A 27,422-nucleotide genomic window follows, 5' to 3' on the forward strand; every position below is an offset into this window, starting at 1 on the left:
TGTAGAAAAATCTTTAGACACTTAAACAGTAATAGACATGCAACATGCATCACTTCCTTAAAACTCTAAGTCAAGCTGTCCTTGTGAGAAGTTTACTGCTTTTAAAGACTGGGAAATAGCCAGTTTGCTGCTGCACTCTTTTTTGGCAGGATTCAGTTGGTTGGTGCTTCACTTGGCGTGGTTTTTTCTAATATGAAAACACAGTCTCTCCCTCTCTCTCTGACACATGCATGCACACACACTCTTTCTGGAAATACTAGGTTTTTTGCTTTTTAGAAGATACTACCAGAAAAACAACTTTTCAGAAAACACTGGGAAAGGACAGGAGGTGAGACCAGCTTTCCAAACTATTCTAGAACAAGTCACAAGTGATATATGCATCATGACATTTAACCACTGTTAAACATGCATATTTCACAGAGGTTTTCTATGAAATAAAAGAAAAACATACAAACAACCTTTTTCTTAAAAGGAAATGAAGGACAGAACAGTCCACACACAAGAAATAAAAACCTTCTATGTCACAGTAAATGTGATATATTGTGCTGCCACATTAACCTAATACAGTCATCAATTCTGACCTTGAGCAAGGACTCCTCTTGCAACTTTGACCTGTATTTCATCAACACCACAAACTGTCATACTGTAAAAATCAGAAGTTAAAACAGCCAGTATAAGTAGAATATATGTGTATGTATATATATATACATACACATACCTCTATCAAGAATATATCAAAATGTAAGACACTGATACCTGGAACTCCAGAGTCACTAAAGCAATCACACAGTCACTAGTTGGACACATTATCTACCAATTCAGCTCATATTCACAAATACAACACTATTTCCATTAAACTTGCCCACTTTCCAAAATTTATTCTGAAAAAGGAAAGAGCATCAACACACATGCAAGAAGACTACTGTTAATCATCAGCTCAGAAAATATACCTCACCAACTGAGGTGTCTGGCAAAGGAAGGTAACTTCTACAAATGCAGTAAAAGTGAATTTTCCTTTTTTTTTTTTTTTCCAAATTTAATCCACTGTTGTTTTGGGAAAAGCATAACCACTGCAGAGCAACTGAACTTCTGCCTTGCCTTAACTACTGCACAGCCTTCTCAGACTACTCAAAATTACTTGCTATGTTCATCTTACTACTTGACAGAAGAAATTTTCTGACAAGGATTTACAGACTTCACTCTTCTGTAAAATCATATAACAGATCTTTCAGTGGGATTCCATATATAGCATGCAAGCTAGGAAGCCAAAATTACAGTTTAATATATAACTAAGAACAGAGATTGCTGCTGGAATTACTCCAACAGCTAACAGAAATCTCTTATCAAGATGAGTTTGCAATTCAGCATTTAAAGCATCAAGCGTAGAAACATGTACAAGACCAGATGACCACTGGTAACACATCTGTACACTTTTCTTGCAATAAAACCTGGCATTCAGGCCAAAAAGAACCTCCTTAAAATGTAAACAGGAAAGAATTCTACCCACAAAGCTTCAATCTGGAGTAAGACCCAGAGTAGCCCCTATAATCATTATTATGCTAATGAAAATGTTTTAAGGAAGGATCCTAGAACATCAAGTGTGAGACTTCGAAAGTGTCTTGGAAAGAGGGAACCAGATAACGACACCCATATCAGCTGTCCTTTCCTGATTACTTACTGCTACCTTCCCATTACCAGGAATAAGCACTAAATTCTCCATTATCATCACCTCAGGGTAGCAGCCAGCTTGACCTCAATTATTTTAACAAAGCAAACAATGAACATTAAAATTGGAATGACTTGTTATATAATAGTTATTAATGCTTAGACACATACATCCCATCAACAAAGCTTCAAAGAAGCAAGCTGATTTTCATTTGGCATGTAATTTGCAGACAGAGACACAAAAAGCGACGGCACAAACAGAACTGTACCTCTGACAATCAGGATGGAAGCTAATCACCAGGGCACATTTCTTCTTCTCTTCAGTCATTGCCTCTGCATTCACAATTCAATTTTTTCCCTCAAATGAGAATGAAAACAAGCTCTCTCCACCCTCATCTGTTATTCTGTTGTCTTTTCCCTAATCAGGAATACACAATCTCTGTTACAGGAAAAACTGAAAAGTCAGTTGCTACTTATCTTCATTGTCTCAGCTAACAAAGCATTATTTCCTTCAGGGTTTTGCTTTGGCTTTTTGTGCTCAGCCTTCTCACCATGTGCTCCACAGGGTGGATCCTTGTGAGGAAAACCTTACAGAGCAAACATCAAATGTCATCAGGACTGAGTCTAAAAGCCAAATCTAAGACAACCAGAAAACCAGGGAGCGGAGGAGGCAGGCTAGCTCAATTGTTTCCTGTTCTCAGCTACTCTTCCCAGTCTGCTGCTGTCCCACTGGTCACCATCAGCACCTCCTGGGGCTACGAGCTATCCACAGACCTCAGCACAGGGTTTACTTTCCAGAGAGCAGCTCTTACTTCTGCAATGAATATTTTGAATTGGCTAGTTAAATTTTTAATATACTAAACATGAAACTATGCTCCTTTTTTTACACATTCGATTCTTATTTTCTATCTTCAGATTCTTCAACTTGGACACTTACTGCATGCCCTTACGATATAATTCTATTTTGCACAGACAACATTCCTTGATCATTTGATGAATTATAGACATCTTCTCATTGGCCTACTAGCCAGTAGCTTATTAATCACATCTGCAAACTCCCTTGTTATTACTTGCACAGCTACAATAGTAAGACTTCATACTTTGTAGGTCTGAATACTATTGCTTTAGTCCATGAAGTTACCAGATTTGGGGGAGAGGGGAAAAGGGGGACATAGGTCTTATTTGCTGAATGGTTTGGAAGCCTTAAACATTCAATGCAGTGGCAGAGGAGGAAAAATTAATCCACCCTCCCAAGAAATTTTCACTTGGTTGCAGCTCAGGGGTACGAGAGGAAGTTCCTCCCTTCCTTCCTTTAAAACAGGCAGAAGCTCAGCAAGAAAGGGAGCTGACCTAACTTAACTACCTGTTTTACAAAAGCATCATTCTGTTCAGAGGAATGAAAGACAGGATCTATTTAACAAATCTATCTCCAAACACCAAAAAGTATATGGTATCTGTAACCATCAGTGTTCTCTGGGACTGCACGAAGATACTTTATTTGAACGCAAAAGACTCCCAAGGACAATCTGAGCGTTCTGAGTTTCTCAAGAAGTACGCTTTTTATATCAGGGGAGCAGAGAGACACCAGAGAGAGCTTCACAGCCCGTGCAACACACAAAGGGTCAGTAAGGAGGACTGAAGCAGTTCTGGCAGGATCCCTGAGAATGCCTCCAGAAATCTCAGCAAAACAGCCCACCTACGTCAAGACAAAATAAATCGAATGCTTCCCTTTGATACCGCCTTACCACACATGACAATCCCAGACATAAGGTTAAATGCATGCTTTGTGTATTCAATCTGTCCACCACACCTGAGAAATGAGCTACTGAAAGGCAACTGGGGGCTGGGGTGAGGAAAAGACCTTATGTCCATGCAGACAGACTCGGACAAAAAATTCAGATTTTGCCAGTTGAATATTTAAGTAGAAAGACAATCTTGGATTTTCTAAACTAGAGGATGGTTTTAGTCTTAATACTCTGATATATATTCAGCTTTCCATGAGTGGCTTCATATTATACAGGAGGGGGGAAAAAAAAGAGAGGAGAGGGAAACTTTTACTGTCTTTCTCCCAGAATATTTCAATTATTCTGAAAATACCTTCTTGCTGCCTAAATCTGAAGGAGATCACTTCTCCCTCACAAAACAACATCAACTTCATGTTGTTTTCCCTGTGGAAGAGGAAGATTTGCAAACAAACCAAAGCATTAAAACCCTAGAGAAAAATAAAATTCTTCTGATAGCATCAGGTGTCTAAGGGCATTTCATGGAGCCACTTTCACAAGTCACAAGGTGAGAAGTGAAATCTTTTTAGAAAGAGCTGGTTGCCAGAAGAAATACACAAGTAAAAGTATGTGATTCAGACAAATTGCATCAATGAGCACTGTGTTTTCCTGCAAATCAGAGTGAGAAAGCTATTTTTCTGCAAAATTATCAGTATCAACCTAGCACTGGTCACTTTGCCACTGTAGGGAGGCATCAGGGAATCAGGGTTTGTTGCAGGAGACATGACAGTTTTCCTCTTTTGCCTGCTGTGTTAGAGCTCCCTGTGAATACTCTATATATCCAGGCAGCACATGACATTTTGTACAAAAACAACCAGTAAGTGCTGGGTTCCCTTGCAGTGATCCCTTTTCTTGAGTATTTTCTATTAACCATATCCTATTAATAGCCATCTATTGAGACTTTGCATTTACTGTCAAACACAACTCAGTGGGAGCAGAGAGCTGGGATCACAAGGGAAAATACAGGGAAGAGAAAAAGCAGCTCCCAAGGTTGTTTCCCCCACTTCAAGTTGTTTTCAGCAATCCATAACCAAAAAAAATTAGAGAAGCAAAAGGAAGGAGTGCACAAATTCAACTAAATCTTGCATGGCATCTGGCTGCCATCTAGCCAAGCAGGAAGCACACTATTCTATTTTAAACCACAGAATACAACATCGAGAGCTGTTTATAAAAAGAACTTTATGGGAAATCATTCTCATGCAATTTTACTATAAAAATTACCTCGCAAAGTTGTTATTTTTAGTCATTAAATGTTACTCATAAGCAGATGTTATTCTGTGGGCTCTTCTGAGTAGCAGTTTTTCTTACACTTCAGAAGGATCATTTTGCTGAAATTAACAGCTATAGCTCTGGTCTGGAAAGCGTACTTTGATTATCAGAAATTTAGGCTCATTTGAGAATTTCAAGCATTCCAAAGGGTTCCTAAAATGTTGCTGCCATTAGGTCAACATGAGCAATCACAGGAAAATTCTAACAGTTTACTGCAACACAGCACAGGACACAATTGATGAAAGGTGGGGTTTGGACTTTGAGTGAAATTAGTCTTCAGAAGAGAAAAGGCCATGTTGAACATAAATTACATATTTCAACATGAGTAGTTACAAGGATGCAGAGGTTTCTGTCAGAACATCTGATGCTGGAAAAAGTAACTCCGAATCTTGTAAAATTATTATTATTATTTTTCCATTACACCTGGGAATATATAAACATACATACGTCTACTCAGATAAGTCTAATATCCCATACAAACTTCTGATGGAAAGTCCCAGTGCTTCTTCCCTTTCCCAAGACTGCTTACAGATCCCTTCACCCCCAACTGGCCACTTACAGAGTCTAAGCATAAAACTGTATTTTGTTTGTGTCATTTAAAAAACTCTCATGTTTAGATATTACTTCCCCATCCTGCAGTCAATTCACATCACATTTGCTGAGAAGTCAATGAGCTGTCAGTATCAAGGCTATCTAATCTTACCATTGTGAGTCTTCCATAAAGCATACCTCTGTAGCTTGTACCAAAGCATTCCAAATCCACCCCTTTGACTTCTCCCCATGTACAAAAGCTGTCAGCTAGTTTAAGTTGACATCATTAACTTTCCCACACTGAAGTAATTCAACATACACTACCATAATTTTGAGTAGCCATTTTGTGACACACTGGAATACGGCTGAAGCACCTTTATATAGCAACTTTTCCACAAATCCATCTGTTTTGTTTCTGTCAGCCTAGATCTACCAGTAAAACTCTAATTGGATAACTGAGGTTCTTGGAGAAAAAAAAACTGTAAGCAGTAATTCCAAAGTACAGGAGATACCACCAGAAAAATATGCTAAGTATGTGTAAGAACGTATGACTATGCTTTCTATAAAGTGGCACAGGGAAGAGAGAAATGCATGAACCATAATAAAAATTTAAAATAATTCATTAGTGACAGATATACATCTAGTACCTATAATAAAATGCTGCTTTAAAGCATGTGTCAGATTTGGGCAGATGTAGTCCAGGTTTGCTTGCTGGATGAGATGTTGCTGGCCATCATCTTATTAGCAATTTTTTAAAAGCATACTGCAAAAAATCAGAATTGCAACCAAGAAGCAGGTAAGCAGCTACTGAAAAGCATCTATGTAGCACAATTTCCAAAGCATTCAACACCTGCAATACAAGCATTACAGTAAGACCATGCAGCAAAAGCTGTCAGTGATCAGGTCTTTGTTAAATAACTAAGAGCTACACTGCTTACTGTTTACATTTGTTGTAAACTCAAAGGCTTCCTGTGTTTCTTAGAGTAGCGTTCAGTACTTTAGGTGTTACACAAGGAGTTGAAATTTATAGTATGCCCTCAAAAGTGTACAAACAATGCTATGCTTAAAATATATGAGCCATTTCTATGGTTACTTTCTTCTAGAGGCCATTTATAGTAGTACTGACTTAGTATTTGAAACTTGGGCAGCCACCTAACATTACATTGTCATATATTACCACTGAAAACATTCAAAAATACCTTCTACTTAATTGAATAAAAATAGCATATAAGTGTGGGTTAACAAAATGGCCCATGTATCTTTGAAGCAGTAATTTACATCAGAGGGTTGCAGAAGGCACCCCTTGTCACCCTTGTTCAGGGTTTGCAGTGAAAATAACTGCTACACCAGCCAGCCACCCAGAAACCTGCACTGAAAACAAAACCATGAGATGTGATGCCCTCACCCAAAAAAATATTTACTCGAGTATGTTTTCTCTAAAGCTTGATTTTCTAACTGAGAACTCTGATTTTAAATTTCTGCTGTATTTGTGCTATAATTGTGAAAGAAAACAGCCCCATATTTTTCAAAAAATGCAGGTATGTATATGATATGCTATGCTGTTTTATACGTGTACATAAAACAGTTGAATTTTGTACATAAAGCAGAATTAAGTGGCAGTTTTGAAGGCACACAGAAACTGGAGACTAATTCCCTTCAAATGCAATTTCTCTCAGGATCCCTTGGGAACCTACCATTTACTTGAAATGTAATTAAATGTTTTAATAACTGTAAAGAATAATCTTGGCTTCTCTGCAATTGCTTAAGAAAATGAATGCTGCAGCAATTTCTGAAAAAAGTTGTCATACATACTGTATTATCCCTAATTTATAAACTGCCATTTATTAAATCATCATCTTTGCACATGCTCAACTACTGCTAAACTACAGGCTGAAAAAAAAAATCAGAAAAATAAGCCATGTTTGTATAACTCATTTTCCAGGTTTGAAGGGTGGGCCAGTAGAAAGAAATATCAGAAATAATGAGCCAGGTTCTTTCTTGACATAACCCATATGGACAAACAGTGTAAATTAAGTAGAACATTTGCTCTACAATTCCCATAGCAACCTTAATTCTCCCTGCCTGGATATCTGGAACCCAGGATGACTCAACCTTTACATGAATACAAAATCAAATGCACAGAACAAAGTGTAGTTTAGGAAGATGCTACTTATATATACTCTTAAGTGACCTCAAACATACTGCAAACACTAAGTAAAGGTTCAGAGATCAGAGAAGCATTCAGCTCATCTTTATATTATAATGATAACAATTGGTTTATAGTATCAGAAAATTTCTATCTCCTCATCCCCAAAGTGAGACAGTTAATGCTACTTACTGAAAATTTTTTAGAAGCACTTGTACTTTTACTGCTCTGGAAGGTGACTAGACTGAGACTGGCAGAGATTTAAGCATCCCATTTACCTCCCTAGGAGACACGTTTCTATTGATCTTAGCAGGACTAACTTGAGATAGAATAAGCAGATACAGGAGAAGAGACGTCTATAGACAAGACAAACACCTTCCCAAGAAACTGCCACAGAAGGCAACAAATAACTGCATCTGTTCTACATGCTCTCAATTCTGTTTTTCTCTCTAAGGAGCTGAAGGGCAGGCAATAACACAAACATTGCTGTACAGCCAGAAGAACATTTCTGTGTGCTCTCACCAGTATTTTCACACTGTTCAAGATTCACAGGTTTCTAGAACAGGGGCCAACAGCAATTCAGAAGAAAGAGAAGAGGTAACACCTGAAGCTGTCCCTTTCAGACCTCATGCTAGGTTTGAAACTGGTTTATACTGTTAGATTTAATGCCTCTAAACAAATCATAATGGCTCCTGTTAAAACCCAGCTGGGAGCAATCCTTTGGGTATCAACCAGCTCAGCTGCAACTGAGGCTGTTAAACACATCTGTAACACACATGTGTAATACAACACTTCTCAAGTCAAAAAGTGTGTCTAAGCACAGTTAAATAGTAGCAGCTGTAGTATAACTTACATTATCATGTTCTGTGCCAAATAAATACCAACTACTGAATTAAGGCTTAAGGCCTCATTCACTTTGTATTGACTTCAAGGGACACAACACTTACACAAAGGGTTTCTGCTGTCTTTTCTTCTGCTTCACTTTTCTTCAAGCCAATAACTACCATTGCTTTCTGTGAAAAAGCTGGTTTTGGTTTGAGCTTTTTCCAAGCATTTTACATTACCTGTATTAGAGTGGAGACATTCTTCCCTTTTTCACACCCAGAAAATTAAAGTGAAAACTTTCTGACGGTGAGTTTGCAGACAAATGGAAGTGTGATACATACAATCCATATAAAGTATAGATGCAGTGTTATGAGGGTGTAACCTTTTCAGTAACATATCTCATTTTCTGATTACCATCCACCTACTGGTAAAGACAACTTATCTTGTATATATGGTGATGTACTTGACAAAAGATGATCAATAGGATGAATCTTTACTCATTTCTTATGTATAGCAGGGGATTGGAGGAAGATATTTTAAATACAAGTCCAGGAAAAACTGGAGAGCTGTAACTAACAAAAGACTACTCCTCTGTGCTCTTTCCCTTCCTTTACCAAAATTGCCACCACCATATTATTTCCTCAAATGAACAGAATACAAGACATTTGGATTTTCAAACTGAAACAGCATAAACACTTTCTTCAGAGTCCATGAGAGATTAAATACCCTGGCCAGTCCAACTGAGAAATCTGTTTAGAGTGTATTTACTACACTAGTTTTGAAATGCAGGAAGACCGTAGCTAAAAGAATCAACCACAAATTGCCACAAAGAAAACATCACAAAATAACTTTTTATACTAAAAGTTATCTAGAAAGAAAAAAGGACATGATTTTAGGTAACCAGTTATATACCTGACTAGCAAAGGCACAGCAACACAGACTTGAGTAATGCTACTGTAGCTGAAGTCCATGGTTATCAGCTCTCCCCCAGTAAAAGCACTCACATTACTAGGCCAGAAAGACTGAAGTTAGCACAGTTCAGCAGCACATCCCACCTCCCTAACTTAGGTGAATGAGATCATTTTCATCTCCTAAAAGGAAATATTTGATTTATTACTCATGCAGACATAAACCTCATCTTTGTTACAAAGCAGCTCTCATCTTCCTGCACTCCAAAATCAAGGTGAGAACTGCCAGTGAAAGCAATGACCTAATATACAGCATTTCTCCCCACTTATACAAAGTAATTTTACACAAAATTAGACACATACTTTCAAAAACACTTAAATTGTTAACAAGATTTTTAGATGTTCTTTGTGCATACTTCACACAGTCTAAGCATGATGTCCTGTTCAAGGAACTGAATCCAATTTTTTTTCAGGCACTCTTATTGCACAACCCCTCAGAGCCTCAACACTATGCCAAGTATCTAGAGCTACAACATTCTTTTTGCTAGGACTCACATTAGCCTTTATCCATTGACCTTTCCATGTACATACTTTCAGAGAAGCAAAAGGACAAAAGAAACTGAAATAAAAAACAAAACCTGACTTCTTCAAAGCTGCAAAGTAAAACCTGGCATAGGTCAAAAAACCATATAGATTTCCCCCACTAACAGCCTAAACATTTACTAAAACGCTTTTACATCGACAAGCGGCTTAGTCTATGTCTTCACATGTGAAAGTCCTTCAAGTCTGAATGTTTTCCCAAGTGGTTTAAGTAACTCATCTCTCCTCTGTCAACTACAACGCTGCCTGCGCAGGGCTAATAATTCTGTGACCCAACAAAAACTTCTCCACAGACAACAGCATCCTTTTTTGCTAACAGTGGCGAGTCACAGCTCCTAACTTTGCTATCCAAATATTACAGTGACCTGAAGACATTCACTTCTCACTTGAAAAATCCTCAAAAGTGTTTTAGAATAATCTCTTTCTCCCAGTAACCACATAAAATCAGACAATCGTAACTTCACAAAATTGCTGTTAAACCTCACTCCATGAAGCCCTAGGTCCAAGTCTTAGATTTCCCCATATTGTAAGGAAGGAAGTAAAGAACTATCACTTAGCTGCATAATTCCTGAAGGAATCAAGTAGTAACAGTTTAAATATGGAAAAGGGTGTGCAAGAAGCAGTAGGCTCATCCTACCAAAAAGCAGTCCTTTCCAAGTTCTAGAACTGCCCACTGGCACATAAAAGATGTTACCCTGCTCAAGGCCCTGTAAAATCTGGATCTCCCTGTACCAAAAGTTCAGAAACCCATGCTGATGACTAGTCAGGGTATCAGAAGTTGTAACAAACACATCTCAAAGTGATCCAGAAACCCTTCATTGGCTTTTTTACATTGTGGGAAGAAATATTTCTCTGGACTTCTTTTAGGTTTATTTTTTTTCTCTAAATGCTTGTAAATAATTAAAATAAATTACTACAAAATTTCCGCACAACTGGTTCTTCCTTAGTTCTTTAACAACAATAGTAATAAGACTGGTAGAGGTTGTACAAGAGTCTGACACTCTCAGCCAAAATAAACACCATTCTGACCATTCTGTCACTATTATTTAGTTCACTGACAGCTAAAATTTAAGTGATGTGGCCACTTGGCTTAACCTTCCAGTTGATTTTAACCACCTACAATAAAGAAATCTGAAAGCATAACTCTTACCATAAACTTCTAACAGGATAATAATACACACAGTTTTAAAAACAGAATTAAATGTCAAGATCACAGAGACTTAGGTTGCCATAAAATCACTTACTAAAAAATTAGCTCAAAGTACCACTTTAACATTAAGTTATGGTCCAAATAAAGAGGTAGTATCTCTAATTATTCTGCATAAAGCGCCACACGATGTAGATCATTTCTCACAAGCTAATGTACAGTTAATTTTAGCTTTAATGTAACATTGCATAAATCAGTGTGGACTGCACTATTAACGCCAAGTTAATACAAGCAAAAATCTGATTTAAGAGAACAATATTAAACAGCACAAAAAATTACATTATGATGAAAAGCAATGCTCCTGAGCACCTTTTCAATTCAACACTATAAAAAAGTAGGTCAAGTATTAAAACATAAATTTTTTATAGCAGTCAAAAGCTCCATACTTATGCTCAATTTTAATTTACCAAAATTTGGAAAAAAGGTAAATTCCAATTTCACAACAGAAACACTGGTTACATGTGTCATTTTGCAGACCTAGAAAGTTGTATTTACTACATTTGTACGATTCTGCATGTCAGTTTGGTGCTAAATATATCTCTTTGCTACAATTAGTTTCATGCTAAAATTCTCTAGCCTGTTAAAAATAAAACTAACCAGAACGAACCACAGTTTATTCTTATTGTGTTATTTATTCTTATTATGAAGTGAAAAGAGGACAAAAAGAACAATCAAGTATTACCAAACATCTCGCATTATATAAAATACAGAAGTATATTTAACAAGGGAGGTTGGATCCAACAGTCACCAATTGAGTCATGCATGGAGCAAAGATATTCCCTGAGAACACAGGTATCATATACCCAAGTCTGTTGCACTCACTGTGGAAAAAGGGGGAGAAGAAAGTGCACAGAGCATGCTGTTGAAATAAAATCTGCTTTCTTAATCTGGAAAAAACAGACGTATCCTTTCACAAGATGAGAACAACATCAGTTAAGCAGCCACTTTTTACACAAGACTGGGAAAGAGAGGAGAAGGTCAGATTTCTCCACTGCTATTTCTCCACTTCTTCTTAAGGAAGCAGCACACACACACACACAAAATATCCAAAACATAAAAAGGTAAACTTCACACATCATCTTATGAAATTTGCTTATGCATCGTTCATCTTAGTACTATTTCCTCTCCCTGTAAAGCACTCATTTCTTTCAGCCATTACTGTATCTTCAGTGCCTGAGGGGTTTTTTCATTATTATTATTATTGCAGCCCTCTAAAAGGAGCTGGTGCTGCCACTGAGGTACCATTCACATCAAACAAAACAAAATAATTAGCTTTCATCATTACAGATTGAAGTCCTGTAATAGTTACCATTTTTGGAATGATATCACATTGCAATACAGCACAAACAAGGAGTCAGCAATTCACTGGCCTTTTCAGCAGGGATGACACTTGACTTCTTACTGATTGTTTTACTATAGCATAGTATTTATTTCTTCCAGGTGTAGTTCTTTTCAACTGATGGCTTTTTCCTTCCCAACTTATTATGATCAGCACATACACTAACACTCTCTTTTAAATTGCTTTCAGCCTTACCCAGCTTCATTTGACAAAATTGCAAGAGCTCCTACTGTTGATTTTATTAATAAGTTTAAGGTGCACTTCAAATTCAACCTATGAGAGCAAATACATTTAGCATGCTAGAAACAACCTGGGGGAGATGATTGGTAGACAAAGACAAGAGATTTTTATAAAAAATAAAGAGATGCGTGTTCTCTATAATGTAAAAAAATGTGGGTGACATTCAGACAGTGAGTTCTTCATTTCTGATGTTACCTAGAAGAAAAACAAGCATTCCTCCTCAGGATATGCAATTTAAGCCTTCATTGAGAGCACATCCCAAAAATTTATTCAAATTCTTAACATGAAAGACAAACCAAAAAACAGTAAGGGATGAAAGATGAAAGCATGTTCTGTGAAAAACCACCATACTATTTAAGCTTAAAACTGTACTATTTTTGTTGTCTGGAAGACAGACTTAAATCAGTATGAATTAAATTTCTTTATCACTGGTACAAACAGGCTTTAAAAGAAACAAGCTTTCTTCTTTTGTTTTCATGCACTTGATACAGAGGAACCATTTTTCCTTTGCAAGGCCAGCAATATAAACTTGACACAAAGTTAAGACTACAGCAATATAGCAACAAATTGCTGAGCGTGGGGAGCTACGCCTTCCCTCACACACTCATCAGACTTATTCAAATAGGTTTTTTCCAGCTATATATAAATGCTTCAGGGCCCGCTTTCCAATCTGAAAGGTATTGCTGCATGCAGCTTCCAAGAGATTTTCCTCCAGTACTGCAACACCACTGCAAAGTCTGGGAGCTGCTGCCAACCTGCTTCGCTTTTAAGCATGCGCACAACACCAATTTTAACATCAGCATAAAAAAATCTGCATACACCTGACCTGAAGTTGAACCAGACCTAAAGCCCACCTCTTGCTCAGCAAGGGGATCAAAACAAAGCAGTCAAAGTTGCAAACAAAGAGAATCGTTAACTTGTCAGTCTCAACTGCTTATTCTAAAGCACAGTAAGTACTTCCAAGTTATAGCAAAACAGCAGATGTTTGTCTCTTACCTCTCGGACTTCATGGAGTTGACCAGATCGCTGGCTCTTCGCTCTTCGAGCAGCTGCAGGTGACTTGTGATGTGTGATGGTTACAACAGTTGGCCCACTTTGATTTGTGTGTTTCTGGCCACTCGGAGATGCAGAATTAACTGTGCCAGGTGGCAGCAGAGATGAGCTTCTACTTCGTGAGGATGAGATGCTCTAGAACAAGCAATAGGATTGTGGTATTAGAAACCTTTACACAAGTTATAATTTACAATTCAGGCTATACATTTGTATTGTTCTACTTTTCTCACAAACCTAAATCTGGAGGTGTAACCTTCTGGACCATATGCATGGCTCAGCGGAGATGTTCTTGGAAACATTAGAGCTATTGCCTTTGTTTCTTGGCTTGCCTGAAATTGGTCTTTGCAAAAATCTTCAATTCTTACATAACAATACGCTGCTTAGTTCTTACAGTCCTACTTTTTAGGAAATCTTAGGGAAGATATTGCAGGGAGAGTAACAACAATGCCAACACAAATATTTTTTATGAAGCCATTAATCTACATTTCACCAAACTGGTGTGAACAGCAAGGAAGAAAAAATTCTTAACGCTTCATTTGATGAACTTCTGAAACAGTGTAGTATTGTTTTCAACATCAGAAGAGGTGCAATATTGGCAAGGCCAATCCGCACACCAATTAAACACTAACATTAGAAACAAAACATGGCTTAAAGAAATCAACACATTTTGGAGTAAGCTTGGGATAAACCCAATATACAAAAAAGGCCAGAAATAAATCTCCAACGGTACCTGCAGTATGAATACTTTTAATATACAACTTATGAAATCAGTCAGGACATTCGGGTTTTATCTATCTGTCAGTGTTGCTATCTCAGTTTGCTCTCCACAGACCTCAAACACAAGACATCCTGCAGGTCTGTAGGACACCAACTCTCAATCAAGCTCAGATTGGCACCAGATCACAATGGGACATCATATATAGAAGTGCAATATAAAAAAGGAAATTTCCCTTCTATTTGAACTGTTGATTGCATCTGTAAGGTTAGAACTGAAACAAAATAATTTTTACCTCATGAAACACAAACCAATTCAGAGAGTAACATTAAGCAGCACTTTAAGACAGTGAAGAAAATACACAGCCCCTTGAGTACACCATCTGTCCACCTCTCCTTCAAACCCTGCACAAATAACAATGGCAACCTACAAAATTGCTGAGATAGTCACCATAAACATGATGTACTTCTGAGCCAGCTAGTGAGTACACAAAAGTATTCCTTGGGTATATTCCTCTTCTTGTACCTTACAGGTCACTTTTTGCAATTCTGTGGCAATCTTCAAACCAAGAACACACTCCACCAAGCCCTGCAGCTAAAGCTGGGCCGCACTCACTGCGTAGGACAAGGCAGATTATTTGGCACTGCCAAGGAGGAGGACTGAAACAAGTAACACAATCCTTCTGCCACTGCCACACAAAACTAGACTTTAGACTTTCTGAACGTTTAAAAAATGGGTTATCATATTACCAGTGTGCAAAGAGCTACTAATCTCACAGAAATAATTATTATTATTCCATTGGTCCAGACTTAACATTTACAAATGTTTCCAAGAATGATGGTCTGACTGTTTTTGAAATGAATATATTCTTTACCACCATGGCAAATAAGATTACAATAATAATCATTTGTTCAAAAATTATCCATCCTGGCTGATAAATCACAATTGCATTAAAACTGGATTTGACTCTAAGGCAAAAAAGCAGGTGTAATTTGTCAGAAGGGCACAGAAGGTTGCTAGGTTTATAATTCATCTTCCATTTGAAAGAGCATGGTTTAGACATAGCTACAATTAAAATAAGAGCCAGAGGAAAAGGTATTTGGGAGAAAGAAGGTGATGAGAGAAACTGAATTTCCTTTTTCAAACATACATTCCAGAGAAAAAGGTAATTCCTAGTACATAGGAGCAGAATACCTTTTACTAATGTTTGTTTTTCAAACTGACTAGTAATCAGAATCCTTCTAAACTAAATTTAGGCTTAAAGGAAGAACAAGATAGTTTTCTTTTTTAACTGAAAAATCACCTTCTCTTTTAGGTTAATAAAAGTTGTTTTTGTTTTAGAATGAAATTTTCATATCATCTTACCACAATAATAAAAACACACAGCTGCTGCTTTTGTATAGCTAAACAGATCCCGACAAACAGCAGCTACGTAAAACAGTGAGTTTTCCCATTAGTTTCACTTAAAAGAAAACAATATTCTGTGAGAGGTAAAGTTTTACTATGGTTTGATTTTCTTGAGGGAGAGCTATAGATCTGCACATAACAAAAGTTAACAGAAAACATATACGGAAAAATCTATGCACTGGTTCAGACTGTGGGACCACAATGCATTTCAGATGGCTTTTCCTAAGTTTTGCCAAGGTATGTGGCAGCTCACAGCAACTTCTGGTGAGCAGTCGTTTAGGGCATGGAGTTTGGGGATCAGTGGAGCAGGAGAAAAATCAGAAAAAACAGCCCATCTCTAGTTTCAGCAGTGGGTGGAGCTCAAGAAGGTTGTGCTGCTATTGGGACACTAGGAAAACCCAAATTTCTACATACACAAGTAGACAGCCTGGCAAGAGCTGCCCACAATCCACTGCCTGGTGTGCACCTGACACTCAGCTCTGTTGTAGGGCAAGGCATGGAGCTTTGTAATCTCCAGGGAGAGATCACCTCTGTCACCTCTTGCAGAACAGAAGAGTCACCAATCCTATGTAGTGTGTGCATCCAGTCAGGGAGACTGGCAATCTGGAATTTGTACATACATAGTCTGTGCCAAGTACCTGAGCTAAATACATTGGTCCGTGATCAGCTCCTACAGCTCTATAAGCAAGTTCCCCTCACTTCTTTGTCTTCTCTCCCTTTATACCCTTCATCCATTTATAGTGACCCAACATTTCCAAACAATGTGCCAGAAAATTCCATCAGCCCACAATACAAATACTCCAGCATCTAAATTTGGTTTTATTCTTTAAAGAGCATCTGTAACATACAAACTTTAAAGCACTAGGACCTCTGGCTACCCATGAAGCTATCTCTAGGCAAGGCCCCATGACAAACATAAAAATTTGCAACTTAAAACTTGCAAAATCAGTCACAGCCAGTATGCATGTGAATGTCTGCAGGAGGCAGTTTTTACAACCACTCAAAACCTTTTCAAGTTAGACTCCACTTTTCCACTGCCACAGAGAACAGCAGCAGAGCACTGTGCCTGCTGCATCCAAGAAAATGGGGGAAGCATCCAATTCCTTCTGACACCTTCTTCCAGTCACTGCCAGAAGAGGACTCTCCAGGAACTGCATACTCAGCCCCTCAGGCACTCCTGAATTTTACAGCACTTTGTCAACACCTATGTCTCAGCCAAATACTTGACCCTTCTTTTGCAAACTATCTTGAGATTTAACACTGGGAATGACAAGCATCCTTTTTGCACTGACACACAGCTGTGCAAAAATCAGAATTTTCAATTTCTGTTAAAATGTGAAAACCTATGTGAAGTTTTCCACTGCTAAAAGCACTCTAATTATAAATCAAACTACAACAACTACCATTAAAGTCACTCTCACAGGAAATCAAAGCAATGACAGTAACTGATGGGCCTTTTTGCCTCATTTCCCACTCTTTCCCCAGCACTGCTTGTATGACTGATCTGCCCCTCTAATTATTATCATATGCAATTTTCTTTGGTCTCACTGCTTTCTGGCTCACAACTAAATAAATAAAAGGTCTGATGAAAGGAAGATGTAAGCTCTTCAACAATTAGTAACGCATCGTGCCAATAATAAGTCAAGAAATTCCACAGGCTGAAGCATCCCAAAAGGATTGCAAATTTTCTTTCCTGAGGCTACATTTTGCCACTGCACCAACATTTCGCCTGCTAATAAAATTAAACCAATAAAAGAAGAATAAAGAAGCTAATAAAAGATTAATTTGTAACTTGCATTCATATGGGTTTTATGACCTAAAGCTAGCTAAACTATGTTTAGCTAAAACAGATTTGGGTTAAGATTTTGATTTTAGTAGCCTGTCCATCCCCAAGATAAAAAAAGCAGTGTAATGAATGCTTCCATTTGGATATCAAAAATCCTAACAATTATAATAATGGCATTGCAGAACAGTAAGTTCAACTACAGTAATGTTTTCATGACTCATTCTCCCAGGAGATTTTCCTTCCTGTTCACAAAGAAGCTGAAATGTTTTTCACCATTTACCAGAAGCAAACAATTTTGCTTATTTTGAAAAGTAAATGCAATGTTCCAGAGATCAGTAAAATAATTTCTGAAGTAAATTGTCATATCTGCTTATGGTTGATAATCATCATTTTCACAGGCACTATGCCACAGATGTTTTTCTCAGAATAGTAATTACCAAAATGACACTCCTTTACTCCTCTGCATATATACAGCACAGAAAACCAATCCCTGCATGCAGCTTTAGAGCTATGGGGAAGTCACATGCTATCAGAAAGTAATTACAATTTTGAGGCACCACCATTCAGTGTTTTAATTCCCATCTATTTCTTTTCCAATGCATCCTAAGTAAACAAACACTGATAAAAGATAAACGTAGACACAGTTCAGCTTCATTTACATGATAATCATTCACAAATATTAAAATGCAAATTACAGAATCTACATAACATCCAAACTTCAGCACTGCAAAGGGACCAGCTTATGATGTTTTGCACATTTCTGTCAAGCACCATCTATGGTATTAACTTTTCTGATAGAATATCATACTGCTTCATCATCTTCAGTAAGGCAATATACGTCCTATTTTTAAGCAGGGGACTATGATAATTATTCTATCATACAATCTTTCCTTCATCAAGAATCATTTGACCATGCTCAATCATAAATTGATTTTTCTTCCATTTCTGTAGACAGATTTTAGAAGCAGTGAGCAACTCCTATTTTCATGAAGCTTCCAAAGGGAGGAGAAAAGATATCACACACCTATCAACAGTCAAGCACTGCTTCCCTCTCAGTCTCACTACTGTAAGGACTTCAGTGCATGCTTTAATTAGAAGTGCCATTCTTTAGTTGACTTCTACAGGTCAGGGATGAGAAGAGGAAGCAGACAAGCATACCAGGAGAGGAAACAGTGAAGCTCAAAAGACAAAGGAATTTGACATGCACAGAAGAATTAAGACAACACTGAGAAGGAATTTAAATTTTCACTAATTTGGCTTTATGGAAAGTTACTATGGAGATGTTAAAAATAGTCAGACAATGATCCATTTAGAAATGTAAAGGTATCTCTGTGGCCACTCATTATTAAGGTAAAAAGAAAGTTGATAAAACTGAAGATCTGTGAGAGTCATTCTTCCAGCTGTGGAGAAAAATTACACATCTACCTCATAACAATTTGATAAAAGTGTGAACTTTGAGGGATTCTGCAGGCGCTATTTCACATAATAGCCAAACTGCTACTGCAGTTGACACTTGAAAGGGGCCAGTTTGGACTTATTTTTCCCCACCATTACTCCAGGAGGTAAGCAAGTAAAGAACCAAAGACAGACACACACATTCCTCAGAGAGCTGGTCAGAGAGCTAAGTTCTTTTTAGTAGGATTCAATTTTTTCTACTTCTGATGCCCAAAGAACTGGAAACATAATAAAACCCACACAAAAGGTGCCAGCAGAAGGAAGGGAACTGGACTGCAATTTACAGCTGCAAGGAATCAGCACATGAGTTCAGCTTAAAGATGAATCCACAACATCCAATTTTAACCAGCTAGCTCACTGTGCAGCTCCAAACCAAAAGGTGAAACAACAGAGAGTCTGTCTCCTTACTCTAACACAGACCTAAGCTGAAAGTTACCACCTGAGCTTGGAAGCGACTTCACAAGATAAAGGTTCTGCTCCCTGTCACATTCTTGATACAGACACACTGGGATAAACAAGGGTCATATGCAAGGCCAGCAACCAACCTGCACTCTGGCACTAAGAGCTGGTTTAAAAAACTGTGTTTGTTTTCAGTGGTGCTTTTACAGCCACCCACATTAAACAGTCAGGAAAAAAGGAGTATGAAACAGAAGAACTAAAAAGCTTGTGACAATTTCTGGATACAAAATTGTTCTTGGAAGTTACGACAAATTATGCATAAGCCTACTCCTTCTTGAAAGCATTTTATATCACTGAATTCAAATTCGACTAATGCTTTAATTAAAGCTTGTACAAAATATTCACTTAAAATAGTCTCAAAGAACCAGCAATCCTATCCAGACAGGAGATTTCTTCCCATACAGTTGATTCGGCACTTATGGAGGTTGAGCAAACTGTAATTAAGTGAAATTAAACTTGTATGGGAATACCAAGAACATTAAGAGTATCTGACAGCATGGGAATTATTCGCCAGAGAACACTTTTTTTTTTACTGCTTTTTTTTATCATTACCATGTAAAATTTAACTAAAACTAAGTCTGAGACTCAGCTTGTGTTATATCCACTCATTAACTGCACTGCTCACCTTTGGACCATTCATTAGCATGCAACTAAATCTAGTGTTTAATATACAACTTTTTCTTTCTTTTTTCAGTCACTTCTCTGTTTAATTTCCTCCACCACTCCAATCCCCAGCTGAAACTTCAAAAATAGTCATGACATGCAAGTCATTCAATAGCATTTTGAAGCAGGCAGTAGCTTCAAAAAGAAAGGAAACTTATGCTGATGTAGATCCAGTGCAACAAGAAGGAATGCTCTTCTCTTGAGTATTTCACAGAAAGTGACACAGACTCAGCTTTGAAAAACATCTTCCAAATTATCATGTTTTTCTACTAATTCCCTTCCAATAACATTTATTCAAGATTTTAAAAATGTGTTTTCTCTCCAGTATTAATGACCTGATGAGAGTTACTTTGCTGGTATTCTTGGGAACCTTCCAACTGCTTGCCTGGTTATCCCATTATTATTTTTTTCACATTTAAAATATATCCCACATGCATAACAAAATATACCTCTCACTGCGTATTTTTCACTTCCCATTCTAGCTCATTCAAGTGTATGACTCCTAAAGAACAGCTAGAAATTTCTGCACCTCAGTATTCCTGTGAAAAAGGTGAATTTAAGATGCAGAAGAAGCTGGGAGCAAACAAGATTATAACTTTCCAGATGCTGTTCCCAGCAGAGACAGACCTTGGATTCTGTTCAAATTCCAGAAGCTCAGAACATGATGAGAGACAGATAACTTGCAGTTTTCTCTTACTACATCCCTTAAAGTATACAAGGAGGGAAGAATAAAGAGATCCAGCCCTGCTGCCAGCAGAATAACAAATCACATCACGACAGCCCTATCAATGGCAGAGCCATTTTAACAAAAACCAAAACCACATATTTTTCTGAAGTCCTCGATTATGCGAAAGTAAGTCAAACATATACCCATCTCTGTGTCATTAGAGACCTTTCTATGTAATTCCAGACCCTAAGCTAAACACGATAGAAACAGGAAGGTGGATAAAAATAGCATAATGCTATTTTATGTAAATTTAAAATATTTTAAAGAGCATGTTTCTACTCCCATGCTAATAATCGTTTAGTATAAAGTACCATCATCTATAAGAGAAAGAAAAAAAAAACACCACAAAGAAATGAAGCAGTTCTTGCTTCTCTTACCTCCTACCAGGCAGTGGATATGAAGAAACTTAGAGGAAAAGAAAAAAAAGAAAAAAATAATAGAAATGCATTATTTTCTTTTCTAGTTTCTGGAGTTTCTGTGAAGGATTGCTACCTTGCAAACAATATCTGATCTCCAAAGTTTAATTATTGTATCATTCTAGCTTTTAATCCCTTCCTTCAATAAAGAAAAACAGAGAAAAGTTTTTAAAATGTACTTGTAGGTGAACTTCAAGTCAGCACTATATGCAATGCTAAAGCCAGGACTGAGAAGATAGGAGAGGGAAAAGGAAAAAAGCATATTAAAAACAAGAGATAAATCTTGTAACCAGAAAGGTTTCTAGGAACAGGTAAGCATAAAATTGCTTCAAGTACAGTCCACTTCCAAAGTAAGACGTAGTCATCAGTGGTCTCATCTGAAGCATATAAATTCCCCACATTTTATTTTCTGGACTGCTAAGTTTAAAAATACGTAAGATAGATATTCTCTATTTGCTCTGTGGCTTATAAAAGCAGAGAATTAAAAGTGCTTCACTAATAAATATTTCAAGTGAAAAGTGACCTATCCTGATTTGTAACACAGAACTAAGAATAGTTTTCTTCAGCTTTTCTATTTCATACTCAAAAGATTCAAGCAAATTAAAACATACCTAATCCTAAGTACATCTACACTGCAACTTCCTATGCCAAGTTTCTGTAACCCATCGGTCTTTAAGAAAAATGCAAGAACCCTCTTCCTACTAGCTGAAATATTCTTTCATTTAGTTCCTCTGCTACATATGTCCACCACACCTCAGTTAAGGAAATCCTTTTATTTTCTTGCACAATAAGCATAGGAACCAGGAGCAAACCACAGCACTGGTGGTGACTATGCAAGAATACAAGTAGTCAGTGAGATGCTCCCCATTCTAAAGCCTTCCTGTTTCCAAAAGCTGTGCCTTAGATCTTCTGTGGCAGAAACTGTCTCTGTATTTACTAGCCTCTTATTCATTTACTCAAGACTTTCTAACAAAATTATGCTTTTCAAATACTTTTCAAATCTATAAACACTTTGGCATCCAAACCATCCCAAAATATTCTCTGCTTTCTATTCATGTCCTTTTGGGGCTTTTTTGTTTGTTTTTTGTTTCGCCTGTTTTCAACTCCTTTTGTTTGAGGCTCCCCATACCAATATGATTAACAACTACCAAATACTTCCTATTCAGCCACTGCAGAGCACTTACTATACTAATTTGCCCTTTCCATTCTCATCACCAGAAAAAGAAAGACTACAAGGAAGTCAAATTTCATCACATAGAGTTCATCCTGTACAAAAGAATAACACATATGATGAAAAATACTTTATTTTCTCCACTCCGAGTTTTTATTTCAGAAATGGAAGGGGACTGATAAATGTATTCATTACAAGTATTTGATGGAGTTAGAGCAGTCTAAGTATTATCCCTTCTTTTTCCTGGTAATTTCTAACATTTTGTTTGCTTTCTTTGGACCACTACTAATTGCTGTTTATTTTCACTGTTGTAACACCAAGATTTTTCTCTTGACACACTAATGAACTCAGAAGAAAATATGTAGATACTACTCCTGTTGAAGTAGCTCCACATGGAAAGGTAGTCTGAACAGAAATTATTACTAAATGCAACAGTTTTTACCTAAGGAGGAAATATGATCCCAACTTCAGTTCTACAAAGATCAGCTTCAACTAAATAACTGCCATTCTAAATGAAATTTCACTATTAAAATAGAATAATCTATCACAAGCAGGGAAAGAATAAAAGCAAAACCAGTATTAAAAATATTATTAAAATTAATAGAGTGTAGAAGCATAAGAATCATTATGCCATCGCACAAGTCTCCACTATCATATATACTGAACAGCAGTTTTACCACCTCATCATAGTTAAATTATAGATGCTAAACATTTCAATGTATTTAAGAAGTGACCAGAAAATATTCTGAGAAATAATTCCTTTATGGCAATTGAGTATAAAAAGTTGGGATCACTATCTGGCACAGGAGCTGCAAATCAACAACTGTAAGAGTACCCTGATGAAGTAGAGTTGCACCTTTCTGAGTAGTACTGGGCCACACCCATATAAAAAACTATATTGAATTCCAATGCATAAAAATTTTAAAGGTACTGAAATACTCAAGCTACTTAATTCTCCTTCAAAAAAAGGCTTTTATTTGTACCACAATTCATGCCATTTTTACTTCAAGGTCAGAGACAACCTCAACCCATCATTTTGCTAAGTCTGCACAGTCTTTTTACCTGCCCAACACATTTAGCTGTTTGAGGACAAAAATTGTGGACAATTAGTTCCAAAGAGAAGTAAATAAAATAAATCTTCATATGATGAGCCCTTTCCAGTTCAGTAAAGAAGATGAAGACTGACTGCTGCTGACATCTATCAGACGCTTCCTATGATAAAAGTCACTAAATTGCATAAAATTAAATAAAACTATATTAGTTAATACTTCTAATATTAATCAGGACATTACACAGTGTTTATTAATGAACAGCTGATTCAGCCACTCAATTACCCATGCACTTCACTAATTTGTCATAAGCAGGAAAATGTTTATTTATTAAGATCACTCAAACTGACTTAAGCCTGCTCCAGGTAGTGATGAATGACAGCTTGCTGCTTTTACTCAAAACCCTCTGAACATCAACCCAATCATTACAGCAACCAATCATTCAGGCTATGCTTATCTTCACCTACTCCACTTAAAACATAATAATTACTTCTCACTCTTAATTATTTACCTTAGAATCACTTTCCTTGTGATGTCTGGCACAGGATCGAAGCTGCGTTATCCAGTACTGTTTTTCCTTTGCATCAGCAGCTAGAAAAAGAAACAAGAAAATGCAGGTGATCACACATAAATCAATACTCATTTCTGCACAAGAGGTGACTGAGCAGAGCAGAGGGGAAACAATTAATTATTAACTAAGATGCAGTACAAATCCTAATTTATGCTACATAAGTACACTTAAGATTTTCTGTGCAACTCATCTAAACCTGTACTTAAGAGGCCAGATGGAAGAAATAAGTTTATGAGTCTTCTTCATAGTTATCTCCTTCATATGTTAGCAAAAGCAGAATGACCTACCTCAAAATTGTTCAAAATTTTTCATCCACTTTTGTTTTATTTGTCTGTCTTTGTGAAGGACAAGGGCCGCACCATAGCATTTAAATCCATATACACTCAGGTTGCCAATCAGCCACCAGTTCCCCACATACTTAAATGCTTCTCTTTTAATGGAGTTCAGCCAAATCTCTCTCTAAACCCATGTCATTCACATGCAACTTAAAGACAGAGGAGTAAAAATCACAATTTCCCACGCACATCTTTAAAAACCAGCTTTAAAAATTACTGAAGAGCTTTTCTGCTCTCAGAAGGCTCCTGTGTAATATAGTAAGTTGGTTTAGGAGAGAGGCTTTTTTTCTTTCCTTAAACAACTACTACAGGAATCCTCATCAAGAATGGCAATACAGAGCTGATACTTTCAGTAAATATTTTCTCTTACTTCCTCTGCTATTGAGTATCATAATGGTTATTGACCCAGCATAAAATTTTTTTACTGATTTTAATCAAATTGACAGACATCATTAAATTAAAAGCAGCATATTGTAAGCATTTGATAATTTCAAGTGATTGGAAAAGCATAATGAAATAACAAGTGTTCATGATTTCTAGCTGTGCAACTTGCAAAGCACTTTAACAGAAATTCTCCCTGGTTGTTTCTGAATTCAGTTCTGTGTATGTAAGAGCAATACACTGTACCACAGGGGACTTCTGCATGCTCAGTCCTGCTGGACAACTGATAAACTGTGGTCAGAATAAAACTAAGAATACTTCTGTTACACTGCATTATGCAACTTTTTTTTAAGTAACTGTTTATTTTTTATAAATTAGTTTGATTTGGAAGTATCACGATCAATCAACCATAATAAAAATACCTTAAAGTCAGAACACTGCCTTTTTTTTTCCCCTTTTTTGTAAATATTCCAAAGTAACTCCTATAATACCCTATATTGTCTGTCTTATACTCGTTAAACAGGGAAGGGATAGCATTAGGCTCATTCCCATTGAGCATTCAATTATTTCAAGACTGATTATATAATATCTTAGCAGCCTCTCAGTGGCATTTTTCCCTTCTCTGACCCATCATCAGATTCATTACTGCACATTAGCTGCAGGATGGTGGCAGGGAAGAATAGTATTAGAAAACAAATGTTATGCTGTGGACAGCAATGAAAGCAACTTTTTCTCCCTTTGGAAGCAAGTAAGACATAGCATTCAATCAAAATGCCACAGTAACAGATTACAGAAGCCACCTTGAGGTAACTTCCAGCCCTGAAAATCTATACATTGTAAAGTCACGTGTACTTAACTCCAGAGTACTCCTCCACTGTGTTTTAAAACACACTGTGTAATAACAGAGCTGTATAGCCACTACCTTCTGACAGCACAGGGAACTAAAAGAGAAATGAGACATGAGAGAAGATAAGCAGAATTGGGAGTGGAAGAGAACAATTCAGCTGACTGTGAGCAGCACTGTACCTCTTAACTTGTACATCTCTCCATTAGCAGAGTAGACCACCAGCATGTGTGGCACTTCATCACTGGGCGATATTATAGCTCCAGCTAAAGACAAGGCTCCTCGTGGCTTCGGGCTCTGGTTTTTAGTTTGTTCATTCATGAAATACTGCAGAATCCCCGTCTCAAAGTCCAGCACAAAGTACCTGTTGAAAGAAATTACAAGCATATAGCATTTCCACAGAAGTTATTCATGCACTTACCAAACAAAGGGCACAGATTGATCTTAAATCAAGACCATAAATGTACAAATGAGGTTAATGTTTGCAATTACCTTTTTATAAGGTACTGTTACTAGGCTTGGTTTTTCAGGGGTAGGCAATCTATTCCTTTATTTGTAACACATGCTGTTTCACAATAAACCAATACCTAGGACTGAAAGATCATACAAACAAAAAATAAACTAACTGGGTTGTCCAAGTGCACTAAATGAAAGTGAAGGTATTTCAAAGTTGGTGTATCAGCCTCAAGAGTTGAAAACATTTCCTTTTTTCCACAAATAAATCCATCTTTCACAACAGCACAGATCCTAAATTCCATTTCCCGCTGGAACTCTTCTATGCTATTACACAGAACAATTATTTAACACTAACTCTTGACCAAGAGGGATCAGACGGCAACCTCCTGGCTCACACGAAGGTCAGTCTACTACAACCCTCAACAGACTAGAGTGAAGATCACCCAAATGCAGGTTACCCCCCTTAGCTGTTTCTAAAAAAACACCCCTAACAATCGGGCTAATCCCACCAACATGGGCATTTGTAATGCACACTATTTTGTTACTTTTCCTCTAAGATAAGATTAGGCATAAGAATTTGTATACAATAGTTCAGAAACTGTGATTATTCAGATTTCTGTAGCTTGGTATATCCCAACTTTGTTCATTATCACATTTAGTCTTAGCTCTTTCACAATATCCCCAGTACAGAACATCTCCAATCTTTCCCATCACAGAACATATCCAGGATTGTCTTCACAGCCTGTAGTTATTGGTGGTGGTCTGCTCCTTTCTTTATTCATGCTAAATAAGCCTGGACATGATGCAAGCAGTTATTGCCTAAGATTTACAGTTTCAGACATTTTGTTTGGGACCCCTTCCTTTACTGCAGTTATGTTTAACTCTCTACTGCCACTACCTCCACATCAGAGCCAAGACCAAATTCTCTTTCAATTGTTACAGATTAACAACCCTGTCCCAAAAAATTTTAAACTAGTGCATCACTACACCCTTAACTTCTGCCCTGACTCCATCTCCAGCAAGCACTTCTGCATCCTTTTCCTCAAGAAACAAATGGAAAGCCTCCCTTCTGTAAACATGTAGCACATTGCTTCATCTTCCCTCTACAGTTTATCTTTGACAGAAAGGACTAGAGGAATGGCAAGCTGAATGACAAGCACATTTTCAATAGTAGTGTTAAAAGCAAGCATTCCCTAAAAGGAAACTGCCAAAATTTCAGATTACCTTTCTGATTTTTTATTGTACCAGTTCATAACCTTCCTGTTGTGTTTGACTTTTAAATGATTTTACAATGCTATACTTCAACTTAAAAAGCGTTTTTTCTCTTCAGGTTGCTTAGTAGGAGAAAACAATGCACTTAACTGCAGAGGAAAACAGCAAAACTGGAAAACATTTTCTTTTTAAGTCAGACTTGCACATTTCA

At 37.2% G+C, this 27,422-nt stretch overlaps 1 protein-coding gene across 1 annotated transcript in view; it reads right to left on the reverse strand.

Annotated features, from left to right (window-relative positions):
• OSBPL10 (oxysterol binding protein like 10) overlaps positions 1 to 27,422 on the reverse strand; it is a 109,611-nt gene that overhangs the window by 53,160 nt on the left and 29,029 nt on the right. The window contains exons 2-4 of the mRNA XM_062496553.1: positions 25,726 to 25,907; positions 23,924 to 24,003; positions 13,508 to 13,699 (exon numbers count right to left, since the gene is read on the reverse strand). Of these exons, the coding sequence (XP_062352537.1) occupies positions 13,508 to 13,699; positions 23,924 to 24,003; positions 25,726 to 25,907 (454 nt within the window). The remainder of the gene's footprint in view (positions 1 to 13,507; positions 13,700 to 23,923; positions 24,004 to 25,725; positions 25,908 to 27,422) is intronic.

Source organism: Cinclus cinclus, chromosome 1, assembly GCF_963662255.1.
Source record: "Cinclus cinclus chromosome 1, bCinCin1.1, whole genome shotgun sequence".
NCBI classification, from domain to species: Eukaryota; Metazoa; Chordata; class Aves; order Passeriformes; family Cinclidae; genus Cinclus; species Cinclus cinclus.